Source organism: Strix uralensis, chromosome 11 (assembly GCF_047716275.1).
Source record: "Strix uralensis isolate ZFMK-TIS-50842 chromosome 11, bStrUra1, whole genome shotgun sequence".
Classification (NCBI taxonomy): domain Eukaryota; kingdom Metazoa; phylum Chordata; class Aves; order Strigiformes; family Strigidae; genus Strix; species Strix uralensis.
In genome coordinates this window covers 18,676,984-18,696,708 of record NC_133982.1, presented here as the reverse complement: position 1 = coordinate 18,696,708, position 19,725 = coordinate 18,676,984, and the positions used below count along the sequence as shown (strand labels likewise).

The following is a 19,725-nucleotide window of genomic DNA, read 5'->3' as shown; positions in this document are numbered from 1 at the left end:
GGGAGAAACGCGATCCCCCTCCACAGCAAAAGTCCCCGAGCGCCCATGGCAACAGATTGCAAATGTCACTGCGCATCAGCCGGGAGGAGGCTGCCGGGCTGCCCCCCCCACGGGTGACACGGGGGGGACAGGGCTGTCACGCCACGGGTGGCGCGGGGCTCACAGGGCTGTCACCCCCGTGGATGGCATGCGGGGGACAGGGCTGTCACCCTGTGCTGGGTGTACGGTGGGGTATAGGGCTGTCACCACAGGGGAGGGATGGGGGGGACAGGGCTGTCATCCTGTGGTGGGTGCATGGGAGGGGACGGGGCTGTCACCCCACGCAGGGAGCTGGCGGGTGGGCAGGTCCAGCTTTCACCACGGGATGCGGAGCAGCTGGGTGCCCCCCCCCCCCCGCCCAGACACCTTGCTGCAGGTGGGTGCTGCTGTCCCCATACCCAGGAGGGTCTGGTCCCTGTCCATCCCCTGTGCTTAGGGGATCCCCATTAACCAGCGACGGCACCCAGCCCCAGCCATCCCCGTGGGCACCCCGGGAGGACCAGGCACTCCAGTGAGCCCCCAGTTTCTGCCCCTGTGGTCCTGCCTGTGCTCTGCTCCTTCAATGGGGTGTTTTGCAAAGGCCAGGAGATTTTCGAAAGGTGTTTAAAGCAGATCTTGCCTTCAAGCAGAGACAAGACAACCCTGGGAGCAAGAAAAGGGGGTCCCAGTCCCACACCCACAGACTCCAGACCCACAGACCACATCCTGATGGTGGTGATCCCATTAACAGGCTCCAAAACTTGCCCAGTTCTACTTCAAAAAGAGCTTCTGCCACCAGTTAAAGCCTGAGTAAGGGACGCTTTGATGGCAAAGATTTCCTTAGTGCTGCGAAGGTCCACGGGTGTTGCACCCTGCAAACTTGGCTTTGCTGGAGCTCAGTCCTGGTGAGACCTGCCCAGCATGGGAAGAGGGACCGCAGCTCCCACAGGGTTTCGGCGGGGCTGGGGAGCCGTGAGGCCAGGCCATGGTGGACAGAACCTTTTAATCCTCTTTATAAGACTGTGTACATGGATTTCCATGCAAGGGGAGTCCAAAACTCTGTAAACATGAATGAACTCACCCTCCAGGCTTGGGGAAGAGCTAAATACTGAATTACATCCTTGTTTTCTTGGAAAAATGGGAGGCATCCAAGGTGTCCCTGTGCTCCCTTTGCTCTTTTCTCACACCAACAAGTTTCCTTGGCTGAAGTTTGTCGCTACCATTGCTCGGGTGCTTCACTCTAAAAAAATCCCATGGAGGCAGCTGGTTCATGCAGAGTGACCGCACTCAGCCCCACACATGTCGGGGCTTCAGGAGGACTGAGGCACCACTCAGGGCTGAAGCATTCCTCCACAGGCTGGGCTCTTGTGCAAACTTCACCCTCTTTTTTTTTTTTTTTTTTTATATTTAAAAAAAAAATGTGGGTTTGTTTTTTTTCCTTGCCCTTGGCACAACAGGGAAGTCGACAGTGACCGAGTTCAGCAACCATGGGAGGGGGATGGCAATGCCCAGGACCTGCAGGGTTTTCTTTCTCTGCAAATATCCCTGCAAGGAGACAGCCCAGCTTTTTCCTACAGTGATTTTGGGCTGGGGCTTGTATCTGGCTGGTGGGGCAGCCAGGATGGGAGCAGCCCCTGCGATCTCCTCAGTGATGTTCTCCTTACACACCCTCTCTAATCCTGGAAAAGCAGCCATGGGATCCAGAGCTAGGAGGCTCTTGGTAAACAGCTAAAGCAAGAACAGCAGAAGGGTCCTTGCTTCAACAATAGGAGAAATTGTCCAAACCAGCCCAAATGGGCTGCGATTTATTATTTTCTTTTTTAAACCCACCTGCTGGCTCTGGAGAAACAGGCTGGAGATGGATGCGGCACTGGCAGGGTGGTGGTGGGGTTGGTGATACTGCTCTGGCGCTGAGGCTCACTGTGCAGGCACAGAGCATCCTGCTCCTCGGCCTGCTGCTAAAGCCTAGATAAGGGACTGTCCGCCCTGGGGAGGAATCCCTCATTTTTGTAGCAAGGGACATGCTCAAGGCGTTTGGGGTGGGACAGGGGCATTTGCATAGGGTAACAGCCAGAGCAGGTTGCGGAGAGCTGGACAAGGGATGAGTTGGGCAAGGGACACCCCTGACCACCCCAGTTCCCTGGCTGCGGGCTCTGGCCTAGGGAGAGCAGGGAATGTCTTCCAAACACCACTTCTTCCACCAAAACCAGTCCAATGAGACCCAAAGCCATGGACCTGCAGCTGCTCTGGGAGGCTGGAGGAGAACAGCAACCTCTGGACCAGCCCCCAGTAATCCCTGTACCAGCACTTTGGGCTCTGGACTGGGGCCTGCCATCTACCCCTGGCCTGGGGACGTGCAGATGGGCACCTCACCTCCCCACTGTCCCCCAGCAGATGAGGTTAGGGGCAGCCACATGTCCCCCAGTGCTGGAACCTCGACGGGTGGCACAAAAAACTACGAGAGGTGGGAAATTGCAACTGGTGAAACATCTCAGGAGCCCTGAGTCTTCAGCATCCTCCTGAGGGGGGGGGGCGGCTCTACAACCCCCCCACCTCCTGCCTCCCCCCCCAGGCCAAAATAAACAGGGACTAACTTTGCCCAGAGCCTTGTGCCCACAATGAGATTTATTGCATGTGATGCAAATCCCTGCCGATGAATGAAACTGTTCCAGCGAGGGACCCTGACCCCCTCCCCAGTGCCTGGGGGGCTGCGGCCGTGGGAAGATTGCGGTGATGAAGTTATTAGCTCCGGAAGCCCTAATTGCTGCTGTATTAATGGCTCTTTTGTCCGGCGAGTTGTCTTTTGGTGTATGTGTGCTGGGCGGTTGTTTTTCTGCCAGCTGCTGTGTGGTTGGATGCTCTTTGGTATTTAGTTTGATCCTATTAAGGTGGATCTCAATTAATTAAGCAGGAGGCAGAGAGACAAAGAGAGACGCCAGGGCCATTCATTTCAGTCTTGTCATCGCGCCTTCTGCAACCAGGAGGCAGTGGGGAGAGCGGGAAGGGACATGGGATACCGCTGCTGGGCGTGAAACTGCTGGGAGATGGGAACAAGGTGGGCACGTGGGGTGGCAGAGGGGTCCCCCATTCCCCCAGGATCCCCTGCTCCATGCATGGGAGTGCCGGGCAGGCTGCCATCCCCCATCCCTGCAGGAAGGCAGCTGGAGCCACCCAGGTCCCATCCCCTGGGGCAGTGGGGTTCCACTCTGCCCCGCTGCTGATGGGACCCTCAAGTGTCCCCCAAAACATGTGGAAGATCCCTGGGAATTTCAACGGCAAGAGCTTTGGTGCAGCAGGAGCATCCCCCCTCCATCCCTGTGCGATGCCAGTTGGGTACCGCTGCTGCACCCCTGTGGCACCCACCCCATGGGAATGGGGTGTGCCCCAGCACCCCAGTTTGAGCATCCTTCCCCACGCCCCCCGCTCCCAGCTCCTGCATCTGCTGATGGAGTGGGTCCGCCTTGGTGAGAGGCCGGCAAATGGATCTCAAGGGCCCCCCGACATTCCTCCTTCCTTCCCTTTGAAGGACAAGTGCCGCTCAGAGCTGCCCTCACCGCCTTGCCGCTAACGCACGGGGTGGGAGGGGGAACACTGCTAAAAACCCAGGCGAGCAAAAAAGCTTTCAAGCCCCTTAGAAAGCCCAAAGGGGTGCCTGGGGGTGACCCCAATCTCTAGTGCCTGTGTTGGGGTTGAGGTGTTGGGGTGTGTCTCCATACGCTGGCTAGCGGCAGGTGTGATGTCCCCTGGGGTGTGCCCATGTGGGGACTCGGGGTGCAGCGGGTGCCTGGGGATGGAGGGGTCTGAGATGCTCAAGGCATGGGAGGGTTCAGAGGGTGTTTGGGGTGTGGGGACGGGGGTGCGTGATGGTGCAGGGCGCTTGGGGATGGTTGGATGGGGGTTCAGGGGGTGCTGGGATGGGGTGTCCAGGGTGCAGGATAGGTACGGGGAGTGTTGGGATAGGGTGCAGGATGGGTGAAGGGTGTGAAAGGGTTCAGGGTGCAGAGAAAGGGGGAAGAATGCGTGCAGAGGGTGCTAGGATAGGGTGCATGGGGTGTCCCGGGGGCAGGATGGGTGTCGGCAGTGCAGGGTGTGTCCAGGATGGGTGTAGAATGGGTGCAGCACGGGTGCAGGGTTTCAGGGGGTGCATGACGGGTACAGGGCTGCAGGGGAGGTTGGATGGGTGCAGGGTGGGTGCAGGGTGGGTGCAGGGTTTCAGGGGGGTTCGGGTGGGTGCAGGGTGGGTGCAGGGTTTCAGGGGTACGGAGGGTGCCCGGGCGCGACCCGCAGAGCTCCCCCCGCCCGCCAGGGGGCGCGGGTTCCCCCGGCCGCTGACACTCTGGCCCGGCGCAGCCGGCCCGCCTCGCTGGCCGGAAGCGGAAGTGGGGGCTGACCCCCTCCCGCCGCCGCCGTCGCGGCGCCTCTTCGTGCGGTGGCGGAAAGATGGCGGCGGCCATGGAGTGAGTGGCGGCGGTGGGACCCAGCCCCGGGCCCGAGCGGTGAGTGCAGCCTTGGCCTCCTCCCGCCCCGCGCCCGGTCCCACCGGGCCCTTGCCCGGCTAGGAGGCCACCGCGGCCCCCGGTTCCCTCGTGTCCCACTCACCCTCCGGGCCGGTGGGAGAGCAGCTGGGGGCCCTGCTCCCATCGGCAGGCGGGCCCGTAGGCCTCCCGGAGACCCCTCATGTGCCCATCAGCTCCCTCCATCCTTGCCAAGCTGGCCTTCTGCGCTTTCTTGTCAGCAGACGGGATTATCCCTGGCTTCCCTCACTCCTTCCCCGGTGCCTGGGGGCTCCCTCTATCCCCTTGGTGCCCACCTGTGCCTCCCTGCCTCCCCGGCTCCCTCCATCCCCTCCCGGTGCCTCCCCGTGTCTCCCTCATCAGCAGACAGGCCTGCGGATCCCTTCAGCCCCTGGTGCACTGGGGTTCCCTCGGTGTTCCCCTGTTTTCCCTGGTACCTCCCACTGAGGTCTCTCTCCCAGTCTCTTCACGTCTCTCTCTCTCTCCAGTGTCTTCCTGTGTCATTTCCCCCCTTTCCAAAGGCATGTCTGCACTTTTCAGCTGACTCCCCCTGACTCCCTGGGTTCTGTGGGGCTTTTCCCTACCCCATCCCTGCAAGCACGTCCCTCAGTACCCTGAATTCTCTCCCCATCTCTGTGTGGTCCCAGGGCACGTATGTGCTCTCTCCGTGGCAGGGTGAAGATGAAGTAGAGCTCTGACCATGGACCATGATGCCCCCACAATCAGGCCCCGTCGCATCCAGAACCAGAATGTCATCCACCGCCTGGAGCGCCGCCGGATCAGCTCGGGCAAAGCCGGTACCCACTGGCACCAAGTCCGTGTCTTCCACCAGAATGTATTCCCCAACTTCACCGTGGTCAACGTGGAGAAGCCACCCTGCTTCTTGCGCAAGTTCTCCCCTGACGGCCGCTACTTCATTGCCTTCTCCTCTGACCAGACCTCTCTGGAGATCTATGAGTATCAGGGCTGCCAGGCGGCGGAAGACCTCCTGCAGGGCTACGAGGGAGAGATCCTGGCCAACGGCAATGACCAAAGATCTGTCAACATCCGGGGGCGGCTCTTTGAACGGTTCTTTGTTCTGCTCCATATCACCAACGTGGCCTCCAATGGGGAGCACTTGAACCGCGAGTGCAGCTTGTTCACCGACGACTGTCGGTACGTGATCGTTGGCTCTGCTGCGTACCTGCCTGAGGAGCCTCACCCTCCCTTCTTCGAGGTTTACCGCAACAGCGAGTCAGTGACCCCTAATCCCCGGTCCCCTCTTGAGGATTATTCCTTGCATATCATAGACCTCCACACGGGCAGACTCTGTGACACACGGACTTTCAAATGTGACAAGGTCATCCTGTCTCACAACCAGGGGCTGTACCTCTATAAGAACATCTTGGCCATTCTTTCTGTGCAGCAACAGACTATTCACGTCTTTCAAGTAACACCTGAGGGTACGTTCATTGACGTACGGACTATTGGCCGCTTCTGCTACGAGGATGATCTGCTGACTCTGTCTGCAGTGTATCCCGAGGTGCAGCGGGACACTCAGACGGGGATGGCCAACCCCTACAAAGAGCCCTTCATAAACTCTCTGAAGCACAGGCTGCTGGTGTACCTGTGGAGAAGGGCCGAGCAGGATGGAAGCGCTATAGCAAAAAGAAGGTTCTTCCAGTACTTTGATCAGTTGAGGCAGCTCCGCATGTGGAAGATGCAGCTTTTGGACGAGAACCATCTATTTATCAAATACACTAGTGAAGACGTGGTCACGCTGCGGGTAACGGATCCTTCCCAGGTACTGCCTGCCTCCTTAGGCTGCTCGTTGCTTTGGGGCAAGTGCTCAAGCAGGTACAATGCTGGTAGCTGTGTTTCTTAGCTGAGCCTGTGAATGTTGTTTAGGATCCCTGGTATTTCATTCTTGTGTGAACATTTGATGCTTCTGATACTGAATAACTTTTGTGTCTTTTGCTCTCATGATTTCATTGCTTCCTTCGCAACTGAAAATGAGAGAGAAAAGGTGTGATGTGGTTATTGAGTCCCCTTTCTCCAGGGATTGTTTCCCATGCTCGCAGATGCTGTACAACCCTCTTCCCCTCCCACATCCCCAGCTGTTTCTTTTTTTTAGCTGATATTTTGTGTAGTACATTTATATTCTAGAGGTTGTCTCTCCCTTTTCTCATGTATCTTCAAGCATGTTTTTCAAATATAATAGTCTTCATTTTTTTCCCCGTGGAATTGCCTTTTCTATTCTGCCTACATATTCTTTCAAGCTTCAGTGAGAGTGTTTATGATCTCTCCAAATTGGAGTAGCAACTCTTAGATCTAGCTAATGTGGCAATTGCTCCTCCTTTCAGTTTATTACTAAAGAAGCTGAGTTAGAGCAAATGTAGCTTGGTCAGTGCTGGGTCCCTCCAGATGTTTCACCATCCGCCAGGTTGATCATCTGTTTTCACAACTGTTAAGAGTGGTGGTCAGGTTTTGAGCTCAGTAAAACTGAGAAGGATGCTTTTTTTAACCTGTTCTATTAAGGAATAATAGAATGTTTGGTTTTTATTATGTTGAAAGTATTTAGCAAGAATTTGTAATAAATCTCCAGTGCTGCATGTAGGTCTGATTGTTCCCTAGATGTTTGTTTTTCTTTCATACCCTTCTCTTCCTCCCTGTCTTTGCCAGATGCAGGACTTAGATCCTAGAAGAAATAGACAGCAGTTCTTTGCGAGTTGCCTTGGTCTAATTCTTCCTGGAAGATGACTCTGGTTTGTTTCATTTTTCTCTGAAGTGGTATTTGTTTGGGGGAGTTGCTTTGGGAGTGAATAGGTAAGGCTTAATCTAATCAGTTTTACCCATTTGTGTAAAACTGAGCAGCTGTCTTAAAAACATTATAGCTTTGTGGAAGTGGCCTGCAGCATTCTGCTCGTTGCTGGTATCTGGAATGGTGCTCCTGACCCTGATGTAAATGTTTGTGGTAGGCTTGGCTCTGCTCTCTGCTGTGGTTACCAAGGCTTTTGTGCCTGGTTTGCTGCAGCTCTTGACTCTCTTCACCCGGGGGTTACTTTAAGATGCAAGTTGTGGTTTGTTTGCGGTGCTCCTCAGGCGGTGTGTTTTATGCTGGAGGAAAAGCATCTCATTTCTCAGTTCTTTCAGGAGATAATTCCAGGCGTGGGGCAGTCTCCGCAGACCTGCCTGAACGTAGGCTTTGCGTTAGGGCTTCCTGAAGAAAACTTGGCTCGCTAAATACCTAAAGCTCAGATTTTCCTTTCGCCCATCAGAGAGGAACATGAGGTTTCATGCAGTTTTGGGCTCCTCTCTTCTCTCTGGCTCCTCTGCCAAGAAGGTTGAGGAAGTCACTGTTCATGCTTGTGGGTTGCTTGTATATTGTCAGGGTCTGCACTGAATCATTCAAGATGTTTAATCGTGTGCTGTGTATATGTATCTTGTGGTTTGTTGTTGTTGTTCTAGGCTTCTGTTGACAGACTTGCCAGCTTTGCTGCTTGATTGCTGCGAGGCTTGACTTCTGCCACCCATGCTGTGACAATGTTTTGCCTGTGTTACAGGTGCTGCTGAAAAGCAGTGAGGATAGTTTCTCTGGTCAGGGGCATCCTGTGGATGTGTCTGCGTGTTAACCTGGCAAAGGAACTTTTTTATTTAAGGTTGGAGGATACTCCCTGCAGTCTTCAATGATGTAACTAGTTTTTTCCTTCTGCTGTCTCCTCTTGTTTTCTCTCTGCTCCAACTCTGTATTTCAGAAGGGCTTCCCTTTCCTTAGGCAGTAGTCTAGTGAGTAACCTCATCTACCGTACTTCATTTTGACATGTGGGGGCTGGATCGTATTATCACAGTTTATTTTGGGGCTGTAAAACAAACAAACCTTGTGATATTTGCAGGTGGGTGGGGTAGGCAAAGTGCCTGCCGTCATCCCTGAGCATTGTTTGAGAGCGGGAGGTGAAGCATTTAGAAATTGCCTTTATTGACAGAAGATTTAACCAGATATGTGCATGTAGCACGGGAATTAGTTACCTTCGAAGTATGGACAGGTTCTTAATTTGGGGTGCCAGGGTGTTGTTAGCACTTCTGTCTCTAACAAAAGCTACCTTTGATGGTGAAGGATTAAATCTGCCTTTTCCCAATGGGATGGGAACGTCTCCTTTAGATGTAGCTGCGCTGACACAGTGCCACCTTTTTCCCTGATTTCTTGCTTATTCCTGCCATGAAACACTGCCATTGCCAATCCACAGCGCAGTACCTGGGCCTTCTTGCATGAGAATGTCGTCATTAAAAAGAAGTCATTAATGTCTTTCAGATTTTTATTCTTGTGCCGGCAGGGTACCTGGAGGGCACAACATTTTGCGGGCAGTGCTGTAGTACATAGTACACTAAAAAGGCTCATCTCTGCGTGATGGAAATATTAAGAAGGGGAAGAAAATAATGTCTCTACAGAAAGGAAAAAAAAATATGTGGCCAGCTAGCACTGGATTTAAAATAATTTTGTCAGCAGGAATGAAAATTAAATTTGACACTTTAGAAAGCATTTTGGATTTGGTGGAGGGCAGAGAGAAAGAGAAAACAGAAATATTGTTACCCAGTTTGAGTTGAAAAATTGGAAGCCCATTAAGTTTTCTTCATAAATAATCACAGTTAAGAGTTGGATAATTTGGTATCTGTTGAGGCATTTAGGTAGCAGAATGGATTAGTGTGAGAATGTGGGATTTCCCTGTAGAGAATTCCCTGTATTCTCTCCCCTGCAGAGAAATTTGGATAGGGTCTGTGGTGTCATGTGGGGAGAAGGGACAGCTTCCCCCCACCTCGTGCTCTCCTGGGTAACTGCTGCCTCTGCCTCTCTCTCCAGCCTTCGTTCTTCGTCGTGTACAACATGGTGACCACAGAGGTTATTGCTGTATTCGAGAATACATCTGATGAGCTGCTGGAGCTGTTTGAGAACTTCTGTGACCTCTTCAGGAATGCCACCCTGCACAGTGAGGCGGTCCAGTTCCCCTGCTCAGCTTCCAGCAACAACTTTGCCAGACAGATCCAGCGCCGGTGAGCCATTCGGAGCATGCTTTATACCGTATAGACACACGCTCACCCCTCAGCTGAAGGCTAGTATCAAATAACGATGCAACCCTGAGAAAACCGGTTCCTTTAGTCACTGGGTGATGCAAGGGTCTGGCTTGTACGTGGTTCATCTTGCAGCCTCATGCATCTGATTTTACATTCCACAGCATCTGTCTTGTTACAGGAAGGAACAAAGCAGTGGCAATCCAGTGCTTAGAAGAAGGAAAAGGAATTTTGAGGGAAAGATGTTTCCCTCTCTCCTCAAGCAGTAACTCTTCTGGAGGTTGTTAAAGTGTTACTGCCCAGTAGCTCAGGATCCTGAAGATGAGATTTGTCAAGGTGCTAGTGTCATCTAATTGGATGTATTTTGCCAAATGGCATTCTCTGAATTTAGTGTGCATCAAACTGTGTTCTGTAGCATTTTCTCCGGCATCAGTCACAAGCTTGTGATTCCTGTCAAACTGTGCTAGGAGAAAGGAAACTCATCTGCTTAGACCTATTGTGAAAGCTGAGCAAAATATCAAAATAACCTGGGTTTCTAGAATGTGCTGTAGCAGTCAAATGTGGTTTTAATGAAGCAGAGTGTGTTATTTCTCTTGGAATATATTTTTATGTGACTCAGGGTGTTTTGTTCTTCCAGTGACTTGTTTCACATCATCCAAAGTACTTGGCAATCACTTATGGGCATGAAGCTTCTGTTGATTTTAGGTTGACGTCACATAAGTAAGAGGAAGTTGACTGTGTCTGTAGCTTTCTAGAGCTGCCTGTCAGGAAATCCATAATGCTTAGTGGGAGAGAGAATGAGAGAGCTCGCCGTAGACACCCAAAGAACAACTTCTGCCTTGTGTTAAAGTAGAGAGGAGAATCTTTTCATCCCCTTGGCTACAAGGGCCTGTAACAGGAGTGTTTAACTTCCACAGCAAAGTATAATAGAGCATAATCCACAGCTAGCTGGCCTTTGGCTGAGCGTTTCTGGTCAAATGGAAATGTTTTACCTTCCTTGATGTATGACATCCATGCAGCTGATCTGACTGTTCTTGCACATGAAAAGCTCAAATTTTGCTTGGAAAGAGAAATCCAGCCTGTGTTAATATCTCTACCTGGAAGAACTTTCAGCTCGCTGTAGTTTCTGAAGAACTTTAGGCTTCTCGTCAAGGTGCTTCCTCATCTAAAGTTTCTCCTTTTACGCATTTAAAACATAGCGGCTAGAGAAAGGCGGATTCTCAAGTCAACATTAAGGGCTCAACTGTTACTGTGAAACCCTCTGGCTTTTGCTTACGCTTTTTCCTGGCTTCATGGTAAAACTTGGATTGACTGATAAGCTGCTAATCCATCTCCCCCTGTTTCTGATCCTGTTCATTTCCTGTACTGCAGAGCAGCTGGGGCCAGACCTTGTGGATAGGCACAGTCTTGTCCTTCTGTCAGTTTGGACTTTCAGAGCAGAAACAGTAATGATGAGGGAGGATAAAAAGGTCACCAGAACTGGTTGATGCTTGAATCACTGTGATACATCTTTGGAAATGAGCTGGTTTAGTTCTTAAACTGCTGCTGTTTTTCTCTCCCTATCATTTTTCCTCCTTAGTTTATTTAAGCTGTGCTCTTCACCTGTGGCCTTTGTGAGTAAAACCTGTTTCTTGGTTTGCTGCAGGTTCAAAGACACTATCGTGAATGCCAAGTACGGAGGGCACACAGAGGCCGTGCGGAGGCTGCTGGGCCAGCTCCCGATCAGCGCCCAGTCGTACAGTGGCAGCCCGTACCTCGACCTCTCCCTTTTCAGCTATGATGACAAGTGGGTGTCAGTCATGGAGCGGCCCAAGACCTGTGGTGATCACCCGATAAGGTAAGGAACAGGCCAAGAAGCTGTATGTGAGGAGAGCAGTGTGAGAGTAACTCTGAATCACCTCTGCCGTGTGGCATCAAACGTGTAGAAAAGGGAAGAGATCGAGGCCTTTCTCGTATGACATCCTTCCACCAGAGGGTTTATTTCAGCAGGCTGCAAAGCTTGGCCTCCCTCCCTGTGGTAACGGTTTTATCTTGTATGTGTGGGAGGGCTCTTCAGGCCGCCTCGCTGAGCTGCCCTGGGGAAGGTTTGGGTAGTGAAGCCTAAGCCTTTTCCATAGGAATGCTCTTGTTCCTCCTCCTCTTCTTGCAGTCCTGCTGTTGTGTTTGGGCTGCAGAGTGATATGGCTCTGGATGCCTGCTTTCCTGTGCTGGAAGGATCCCTTTTGAGCATGTGGGTTTAGTTGGCAAGGATGATGTGGTTTGTCCTGTGAATAAAATAGCAGCTGGATTAGGTGTTATTCAGAATGCTTATGGTATTGATTTAGCTATTTTCAGACTTTCCTTGTTTACAATTCTCAGCCTGGGAGCTGTACTCCTCTTCATATTCCCCTTCTTTCTCTGACCTGTAGGAAATTTGTTTCTCTAATAGGAGTTTTAGCCAGGTGTAAGGGCCATTCTGTGCCTCTTCTGTCTGAGTCTTTGATGCTGGGAGAAAGAATAAGTCCGAGCCTGGGAATAAGGAGGTTTGCAATGCTTCTTGCAGAAACACCAGGACTATTTATTTCTTTTTGTTGGCTGCAGCCATGGCTGCAAGTAGTAGTGGTTAAAAATCCAACATCTCCAGACTGAAAGGCTCAAAGGGGCTGAATTCTCCAGGCAGAATAGGCTTTCCACTTATAGTATTGCAAAAGCAAACCTATGCTCTGAAAACAAAGAGAGCCTTCAATGCCTAAGTGCTTTGTTTAGTGACTGCACACACATTGGGGGCTCAGGCAGCCTAGGGAGACCATTCTGGCAGGTTTCCCAACTTTATTTTCATCTGTGCATTCTCAAAAAGTGGTTTCATGTCTCTCCTGGCCCTGACTCAGGTGGCAGGGAACCTCTGATTATTCCTGTGCTCTCAATTCCCAAATTATGTATATTTAATTGATTTTTCTGCCCATATGATTTGGTTTGATCTCCAGCTCCCATGTTATCTGCAGAGAAAAGCCTGCCCTTTCCCCCTTGTCATGCTTGACGTCGGGAAAACTTGCAGGGCGGCAGTTGTCTGCCAGCGCCAACCTGCATATGGCTCCTGCAGACAAAAGGGAGCAAAACCGCAGTCATTTGCTGCGGTTACGTCTTTGTAGTAAACAAAGCGAAGTGCCACCTTCCCTCCCTCCCCTGAGCCAACCGGCGTTTCAGAGCCAGAGCTTTTAAAGCTCAAAGCTGTGCAGAGTCAATTAGGACTTGAATAGGGCCTCGGAGCAGTGGGGCTCCTGGTTTTTGGAAAGTAAGCAGAAGATGAGGCACTAACCTTAACCATTCAGTAGCTGAAATAGTGCTGCTGTGTTTCTCACATGCAGAACAAAGGGATTAATAAAATAATGCCACTGCCTGTTGTGGTTTAGAGAGCTTCGAAATGAGGGGCCACAGGATTTGTAATGTAAGTCCTATAATTGGCTGGAATGCAAAGCCCTTCAGCAGCTAAGGGTGTTATAATGTGAGTGCAGTTTCCTGGCACGGTGTGCAAGATAGGAAGACTTAAGGCCTCCGTATCTCTTACACATCGGTTTCAGCACCTCTGTGCACTGTGTCCTTTTAACCCTTAGTGCCTTTCTGCATCCCAAAAGGTTCAGCTCTTGTCTCTGGCTACTTGAGAGACCAGTGGTTGTTTGCTCTCAGGTGGGAAGGACTCTAGGTTCCCCATCACTGCAGTCTTCCAGTATCTTTTCAGTAGGCTTGAAGAGATATTCACTGGGTGAAATGATGGCACTTGTGAGGAAGAGGCTCTAACACAGCCTTACCTATAGTAGGGGGTCTCTAAAATTCATCTAGATGGCTAATAAGGAGCCATTTAACCAAAAAATTGGTCTGCAGATAAATCTTCCATTTTCATACGGTTTGAAAAGACTGGTCTTGCTGTTTCTGTTGACATACAATTTTATGTTGCAGTGCCTAATTTATCCCCAGAGTGAGAGCCCATGGAAATGGCCTCTGATTGCAGAGCACTTTTAAAAATACATTTAAAAATACCAAACTGAGCACATCTTTGAGATTACAGGGAGCTTCATCTTGAGTAGTAAATTATTGTGAATTGGGGGGAGAGAGGAGCAGACGGGGGACTGTGCTTTATTTAAAGAATGACCCTCTGCATACCCAGCCTTGCGTAGGAGGGAAATGGCTTTTCAAAAAGCCAAATACCAAGATTGTGACTCTCTTGCTGGGTTCTTGTGTGCAATTTTCAGGCAGGGCTGGCTGGCACTTTGATTCAGAGGAAGGGAGAGGAGAGTGGCCCTCCAGGAAGAACATGAGGTTCTCAATAGGCTGTGTTGTTAAAATGTGGAGTATGTCTGCTCCTGAAACAGCATTGCCTGTATCTGTCATCACCCATTCTTCCAGGCTGAGAGCTGAGTGCATTGTATTGCTGGCGGGGGGGAAATGTGCTCTCAGATTAAAAGCATTCTCTGAGTTAAAACCAGAGGAAAATGCAAAATACCTACACGTACTAAGTGATGGTGGAAAGGGAAATAGCTGGGAGACAAAATGGCAATTCTGCCCAAAACTGAAAGAGCAGACAAAATGGTCTAATGAACTGAAACAACTTCAGGGTGAGGATTTGAGTTAAAGCCCAGCTGCTTTGTGAAGGTACCACATCCAGAAACCTCCACCAAAGTCTTGGGGAGGGTGGGGTCATCGCAGAGAGTCCCCTCTTCCCACAGCAGCACAGGACAGTGGTGTTACCTGGGCTTGTGTCGGTTACACAGAGTATGCAGGGAAGGTTCAAGAAGCAAAGAGCTTCCTAGCCTCGCCTGTCTCTTCAGCGCCGTTTGCCTCATCCCCTCGGCAATGTTCGCTTTGTGCTGAAGCTGCGTTCCAGGCCTCACCTGTTTGGAGACACAAGTGAGCTTGACCCACAGGCAGGTTTGTGGTTGACAGCAGAAGGACACAAGGTTTTCCTTGACCTCTGTGCTTGCTGGGATTGTTGAATGCAATCCACCAGGTACTTCCTGCCCAGCCTATCTTGTTAATGCTTTTTTGATGGAAATCTAGAAGGAACTGCAAAGCCTTGCTTGGGCTGTAAAGTGCAACTTGGCACCCTTGAGCAGAATTGGATCCAGCTGTTCACCTTCCTTGACTGAATGGGGATGTAGCAAGGCACAAGAGCAGCAGTGTAAAGCCTACCTGGCATCACCAGGAGAGAGAAGGGGTGGCCTTATGCTCAGAGTGAAGGCCATTGCTAAAGGAAGTGAGCTCAGTTCTGTACAGTATATATGCCTTAGGGATCAGGGGAGCAGCTTGAATTAAGAGAGGATGGAGAGCCAGCACAAGTGAGGTCTGGATCAAACTTGTGAAGTCAGCTCTTTGTCCCTCTTGTGAAGTCAGCTACGTCCACCAAAATGACAGGCAGAGTTCTCTCACTGATGATACTAAAATGAAGTCAAGTTTTTCCAGACAGTGGATAACTAGCTGTCCTGCGAGAGACTTTCCTGTATAGCCAAGAGCCAGACATCCAGCTGAGAGCCTCCTGCCCCTGAGGGAGTACCAGAGATTGAACAAGGCACTTGTCTCTGTATGTGAAGAGCCCAGATGGCAAAGTCAATAGTTGGGAACAGCCATAACTGTCTTTCTCTTCCTTTCAGATTTTATGCTCGTGATTCTGGCCTCCTGAAGTTTGAGATCCAGGCGGGACTCCTGGGGCGACCCATCAATCACACAGTGCGACGCCTGGTTGCGTTCACCTTCCACCCCTTCGAGCCCTTTGCCATCTCGGTGCAGCGCACTAACGCAGAGTACGTGGTTAACTTCCACATGAGGCACAGCTGCACGTAGTGTGACCCATGGCTGGGGCGGCTGCTCTCCTTGGGCCTGGGCCTCTGCCACAGACACACCAAAGCCAGGCACTCGCGCCTTCTAGGAAACCAAACCGCCACTCATATCAAGAAACCTGATCTGGGAGCTCCTACCAGCTGGCATCTCGCAGGGCCCTCGGCTCTGGAAAGCCGATCCGCTCAAGTTGGGCGCGTGAATGTTTCTTCTGACCCTGTTTGTACTGCGGAGGTCCCTCTGCATTAAGTGCTGCTGTTGTTCCCTTACTCCTGTTGATGAACAAAGTGTAGCTGAGGTTCCTTTTCTGGTTTCCCAGAGGCATGTCCGTTTTCTCCCCTGTTGTAGGTCTTAGGATGGCAAAGGTGGAGCTTTGCAAAACATTTATGGAGTGCTCCCTTCTGCACTGGTGCTCTCCTACCTTGTTGACACAAACAGCCTGTCGTAGTGGGAGTGGATGCAAGCCATGGGGAGGGCTTAGAAAAACAGCTACCTGTGTTTGTATCTTCAGTATTACTAGGGAAATGAAATCCTGTTCTCATCCACACAATCTACTCATGTGATTTTAATATGCAAGAGGTCAGGAAAAAAAGGTGTGAGAAATCACTGCAATTGAGAGACATGAGGTGTGTTCCTGACTCTTATGCAAGTCACTTAATCTTTGTGCCTTAGTACCTGTAAAAGCTCCTAAGTGAAAGGCAGTGTGTTAATACCAGAGAGCCAGGGCAGCTGGTTGTGTCTCTAATGCACGAGGAAGTGGGCACAGAAGGATGATGGGTGGCTGGGAAGGGTGTGGAAAGCAACAGCAGCTCCTTGCTCATGTCAGAAGGACTTTTCTGCAGCATGGGGGTGAATTCTCATGACCATCTGCAGGTTCTGCTGCTGAGGGGAAGGGACACCCAGCTGCTGGCACCCTCCTGCGTGCTGGAGTATGAGCGTGGAGAATTAGTAGCACTTGGGTTTGCCCAGAAAGGAGGGAGGAGACCTGAATTAATGTGCATTGCTGCAGGTCTGCAGTTAGGAGACGAGCTTGTTGACTTAGGTTGCTTACCTATCTCTGTTTGAAACACTGTTCTCTGTGAGAACCCAATTTTCTGTTCCCAGGCTTCAAAGCACAGCTGGCTGGTGCATTGATGCTGACTGGACCACTGCGGTGTTTTTGCTGCTGATAAAATAAGCTCCTGGGTGTAATATTACCTGCCACTGTGGCTGGTGAGGATGCTGGCCTGCCCTTCTGTCTTAAAAATGGAGTTTTTGGTTGTAGGCCAACATTCGGGTTTTTCTGTGTGCTGCCAGGCAGTGCAGCCATCCCAGCACTGCGAGGTGCTCTGTCGGAAGCTGGAGCCTGCTGTTGTCCCGTTCCTATAGGAGGTACAGAGGGGGCATTAGAAAATTCGTGCTTACACACGGGAGAGCCTCTACTTCAAAGGACCCTGTGGGTGTCTTGTTTGGACCAAAATGAGCTGTGGGTGATGCGTTGTGGCCACATGCCTGTGAAGAACAGTGTTGAAGTCATGCGTTCATTTTGCATGGTAATGCATAGGAAAATAACTGTGTGGGTTGCTGGAGCCTGCTTATAGCATGAATAGTGGACCTTGTAATGGAGGGTGCCCTGGGGTTCTTGAATCAGCCTTTACTCTCTGTCTCATGGTACTTCTTTCCTCTCCTGGCCTTGCTAAACATATTTCTAGGGTAAGACATTGTATTTCATTGCTCTTTTGCTGGTGTTTGCACTGTTGGTTTCTCAGGTCTGTCAGGAGCGACTTCAGGTCAGAAGACTGCTAATAGAGGAGGTGTCAGGCCGTGCGTGCTTTAGCTCCAGGTTCCTCTCCATCTAATAACACTATTTGTCAAGGTTTTAGGTTTTTATCCTGTGATCTGTTCCTCAAACATTCAATTAAAGCTCCAAGTGGAGAATCATTTGCACACTGTAGATCATAGATTTACCTCCTTCTGCACCACACTCACATTTGTTCACACTTCCAGTATGAGACTTTTTTTTTTTTTCTTTTCCAAAGCTCTCAGCAGCTCCACCCAAGACTGGATTTACTCCTTGGTGTCACAGTTTTGGGAGGTCAGTGCTTACTAAAATAGCTGTCAGATCTCCATTTAGACTTTTTTGGTGGCAAAAATATAAACCACTTCAGCATTTCTGCAGTCGGGGCTTTTGCCAGCCAAATTCAGGCTATCCTGTGTGAAGCAGAGAGCATGGCATGGATTGTTGGGCTTGGGGCAGAGAGACCAGAGATCTGTTCTTAGCTCTGCCTTTAAATTGTTCTGTGACTGGGGGCAAATCTCTTTCTGTTCCAGCTGGTGTTTTCTTCTCTGTAAATGAGGCCAAAAACATATTTTCAGCTTTTGTAAAACACTTTGAGATTAATGGATAAAAAGTGCTGGATAAGTGCTAAGTATTTTCTTATTATGTTTGCAGACAAACTGATTGATCATTCTGGGAACTAATTGCCTTGGAGTAGCATAGCGGATGCTCTGGTCTTGGCTGCTGCATTTTATATCTACAACAGAGTTAATTTTATTACAGAAATGTATTGAAAGAAAAGTCTCTCATGCTTGAAATTTTGATCTTTTATTTAAGAAACAAAAAGTGCGTGTGCGGTGGGGAGGGTTGGGAGGAAAGGGGAGATGTTTTCTACCTGATATTTTTCCTAGGTTAGGATAAAGATTTGTTAGCGACACAATACAAAAATGGAATAAACAGAATTTGCTTTAAGAGCCTGATTTATTGTCTTTGTCTTCCAAAAAATCTTAATGGTGCAGTTGGGAATCCCTTTGCTGAGAAGACAGGGGTGTGCCTTGGACTATGCAGGCGGATTACATGTGAGCTGGCTGCCTCTTCCCGCAATTTAGAGTACAAGTGTGCTCAAGGATGTTCCTACCTGAGGCATTTCTGTAGTTACTGCAGATTTCTCAAATTCTTGTCTACATGAGCTAATGCTGGGGGAGGAATTCTTGGCCTTCAGTTACATTTTCCCCTTTGTGTATTATTACTAACCCAACTTGTATTCAGAGACTCTTCTTTTTTTATTCCACTTAGAGCCTTTGTCTAACCTTGTGGCCATTTTCTGCTGATGGTCCACAATCAGGAGATGAAAGCTGAACACACCTTGCTTGGCAGAAGAGCTGTTGCCTGTCCACTGCTTCTAGGTTGGGCTAAGGCACTCGGATTTTCCGCTGCATGCTGCTCCCAGCCATGATGCAGCTCTGCAGAACATTGTGACTAAGGACATGCGGACGGGACCTTTTCAAAGTCAGAGATCCCTTTGTAACCCGCTGCTACTCTGTAACAACCTAGCAGCATCCTTGTTTGTGTTAGTTCCTCTAAGCATCTGCATCTTGGACATGAAAGCCGCTTTGAACCCTTCCTCCATTTTCCTGTGTGCAGTTCTCTGATGCTTTCGTTTGGAGACCTCAAGCATATCAGAAAGCTCTTGAGCCTGTGGCTCTTCAGATAGGCGCTAAGTGACAAGGAGATGCTTGAGTTGGAAACCATGGTTGACTGGCAGCAGAATCCCATCTTTTGTTACTACTTGTGCTGCCTTTGCTTTTAAAAAAAGTAGTAAAAGCAAGACACATGCAATGTTTCTTATATGAACTGCATTAGAAAGCAAGCCACAAAAATCCCATTAGAATCAAACCTATGTATCCATTAATGGTGTGTCCCTACTAAAGATTCTTTTGATTGACCTTCCAGCACTGAGCAGCTGGCCCTGATTTTGCTCCCTGATGTTCTTGGTGTACTTACAGGACCTTTCTTCTGCTCAGATGCTGGCATCTGTAATGCTTCCCTTGGTCCTTTTCACCCAGCTAGAAGAATCAGATTTCTGATTCTTTCCTTCTGTAAGAAATCTCTTTGTCTTTTTTGTTTGTGTCCCCTGTCTTGCCACTTTTCTGCCAGGTATTCCTGCAAGATCTCTCAGGGCTGTGGGCAGAGAGATGGTAAAGGCTGGATGGCAATGGGACAATGGCCCTTGGACAGCTTTTGTCCTTGTGTGAACCTTTATCAGATAGGTGCATGCTGCAGAGCAAATGCATAGTCCTGTGGGCGAGCAACAGGACAGGATTTTGTGGGTTTGCTTTTGCCTTGCTTTCTGACTTTCAGAGTTCAGGTCGTTGATGTGTCCAAATCCTTGTGCTTCCTTGTCTTGTTATATGGTTGTAAAAGTTTTTCTGGCTCAATACTCAGGAGGAGGGAGTGGGGAAAGAACTTTTTTTTTTTTTTTTCTTTTTTCCTTGCTCCAGGGCTGTGGGGGACGTGGGCTGAGCTGTGCAAAGTCAGTCATTGTAGCAGTAACAGCCTGGCACTACCTGCCCACCAGGCTGACTGCTC

General features: G+C 50.1%; 1 protein-coding gene across 2 annotated transcripts; it reads left to right on the top strand.

The window, feature by feature from the left end:
* The first annotated feature begins 4,425 nt into the window (after positions 1-4,425).
* DET1 (DET1 partner of COP1 E3 ubiquitin ligase) lies at positions 4,426-18,103 on the top strand. Of its 2 annotated transcripts, none has more exons than XM_074880529.1 (5): positions 4,426-4,514; positions 5,207-6,315; positions 9,367-9,557; positions 11,221-11,412; positions 15,197-18,103. In XM_074880529.1, the coding sequence occupies exons 2-5, from the start codon at positions 5,233-5,235 to the stop codon at positions 15,384-15,386; spliced, it is 1,656 nt and encodes a 551-aa protein (XP_074736630.1). In that variant the 5' UTR covers positions 4,426-4,514; positions 5,207-5,232; the 3' UTR covers positions 15,387-18,103. The 2 variants fall into 2 exon arrangements, with proteins under 2 accessions (XP_074736630.1, XP_074736628.1); XM_074880527.1 differs by having other exon boundaries at positions 5,180-6,315.
* Positions 18,104-19,725: the final 1,622 nt, after the last annotated feature.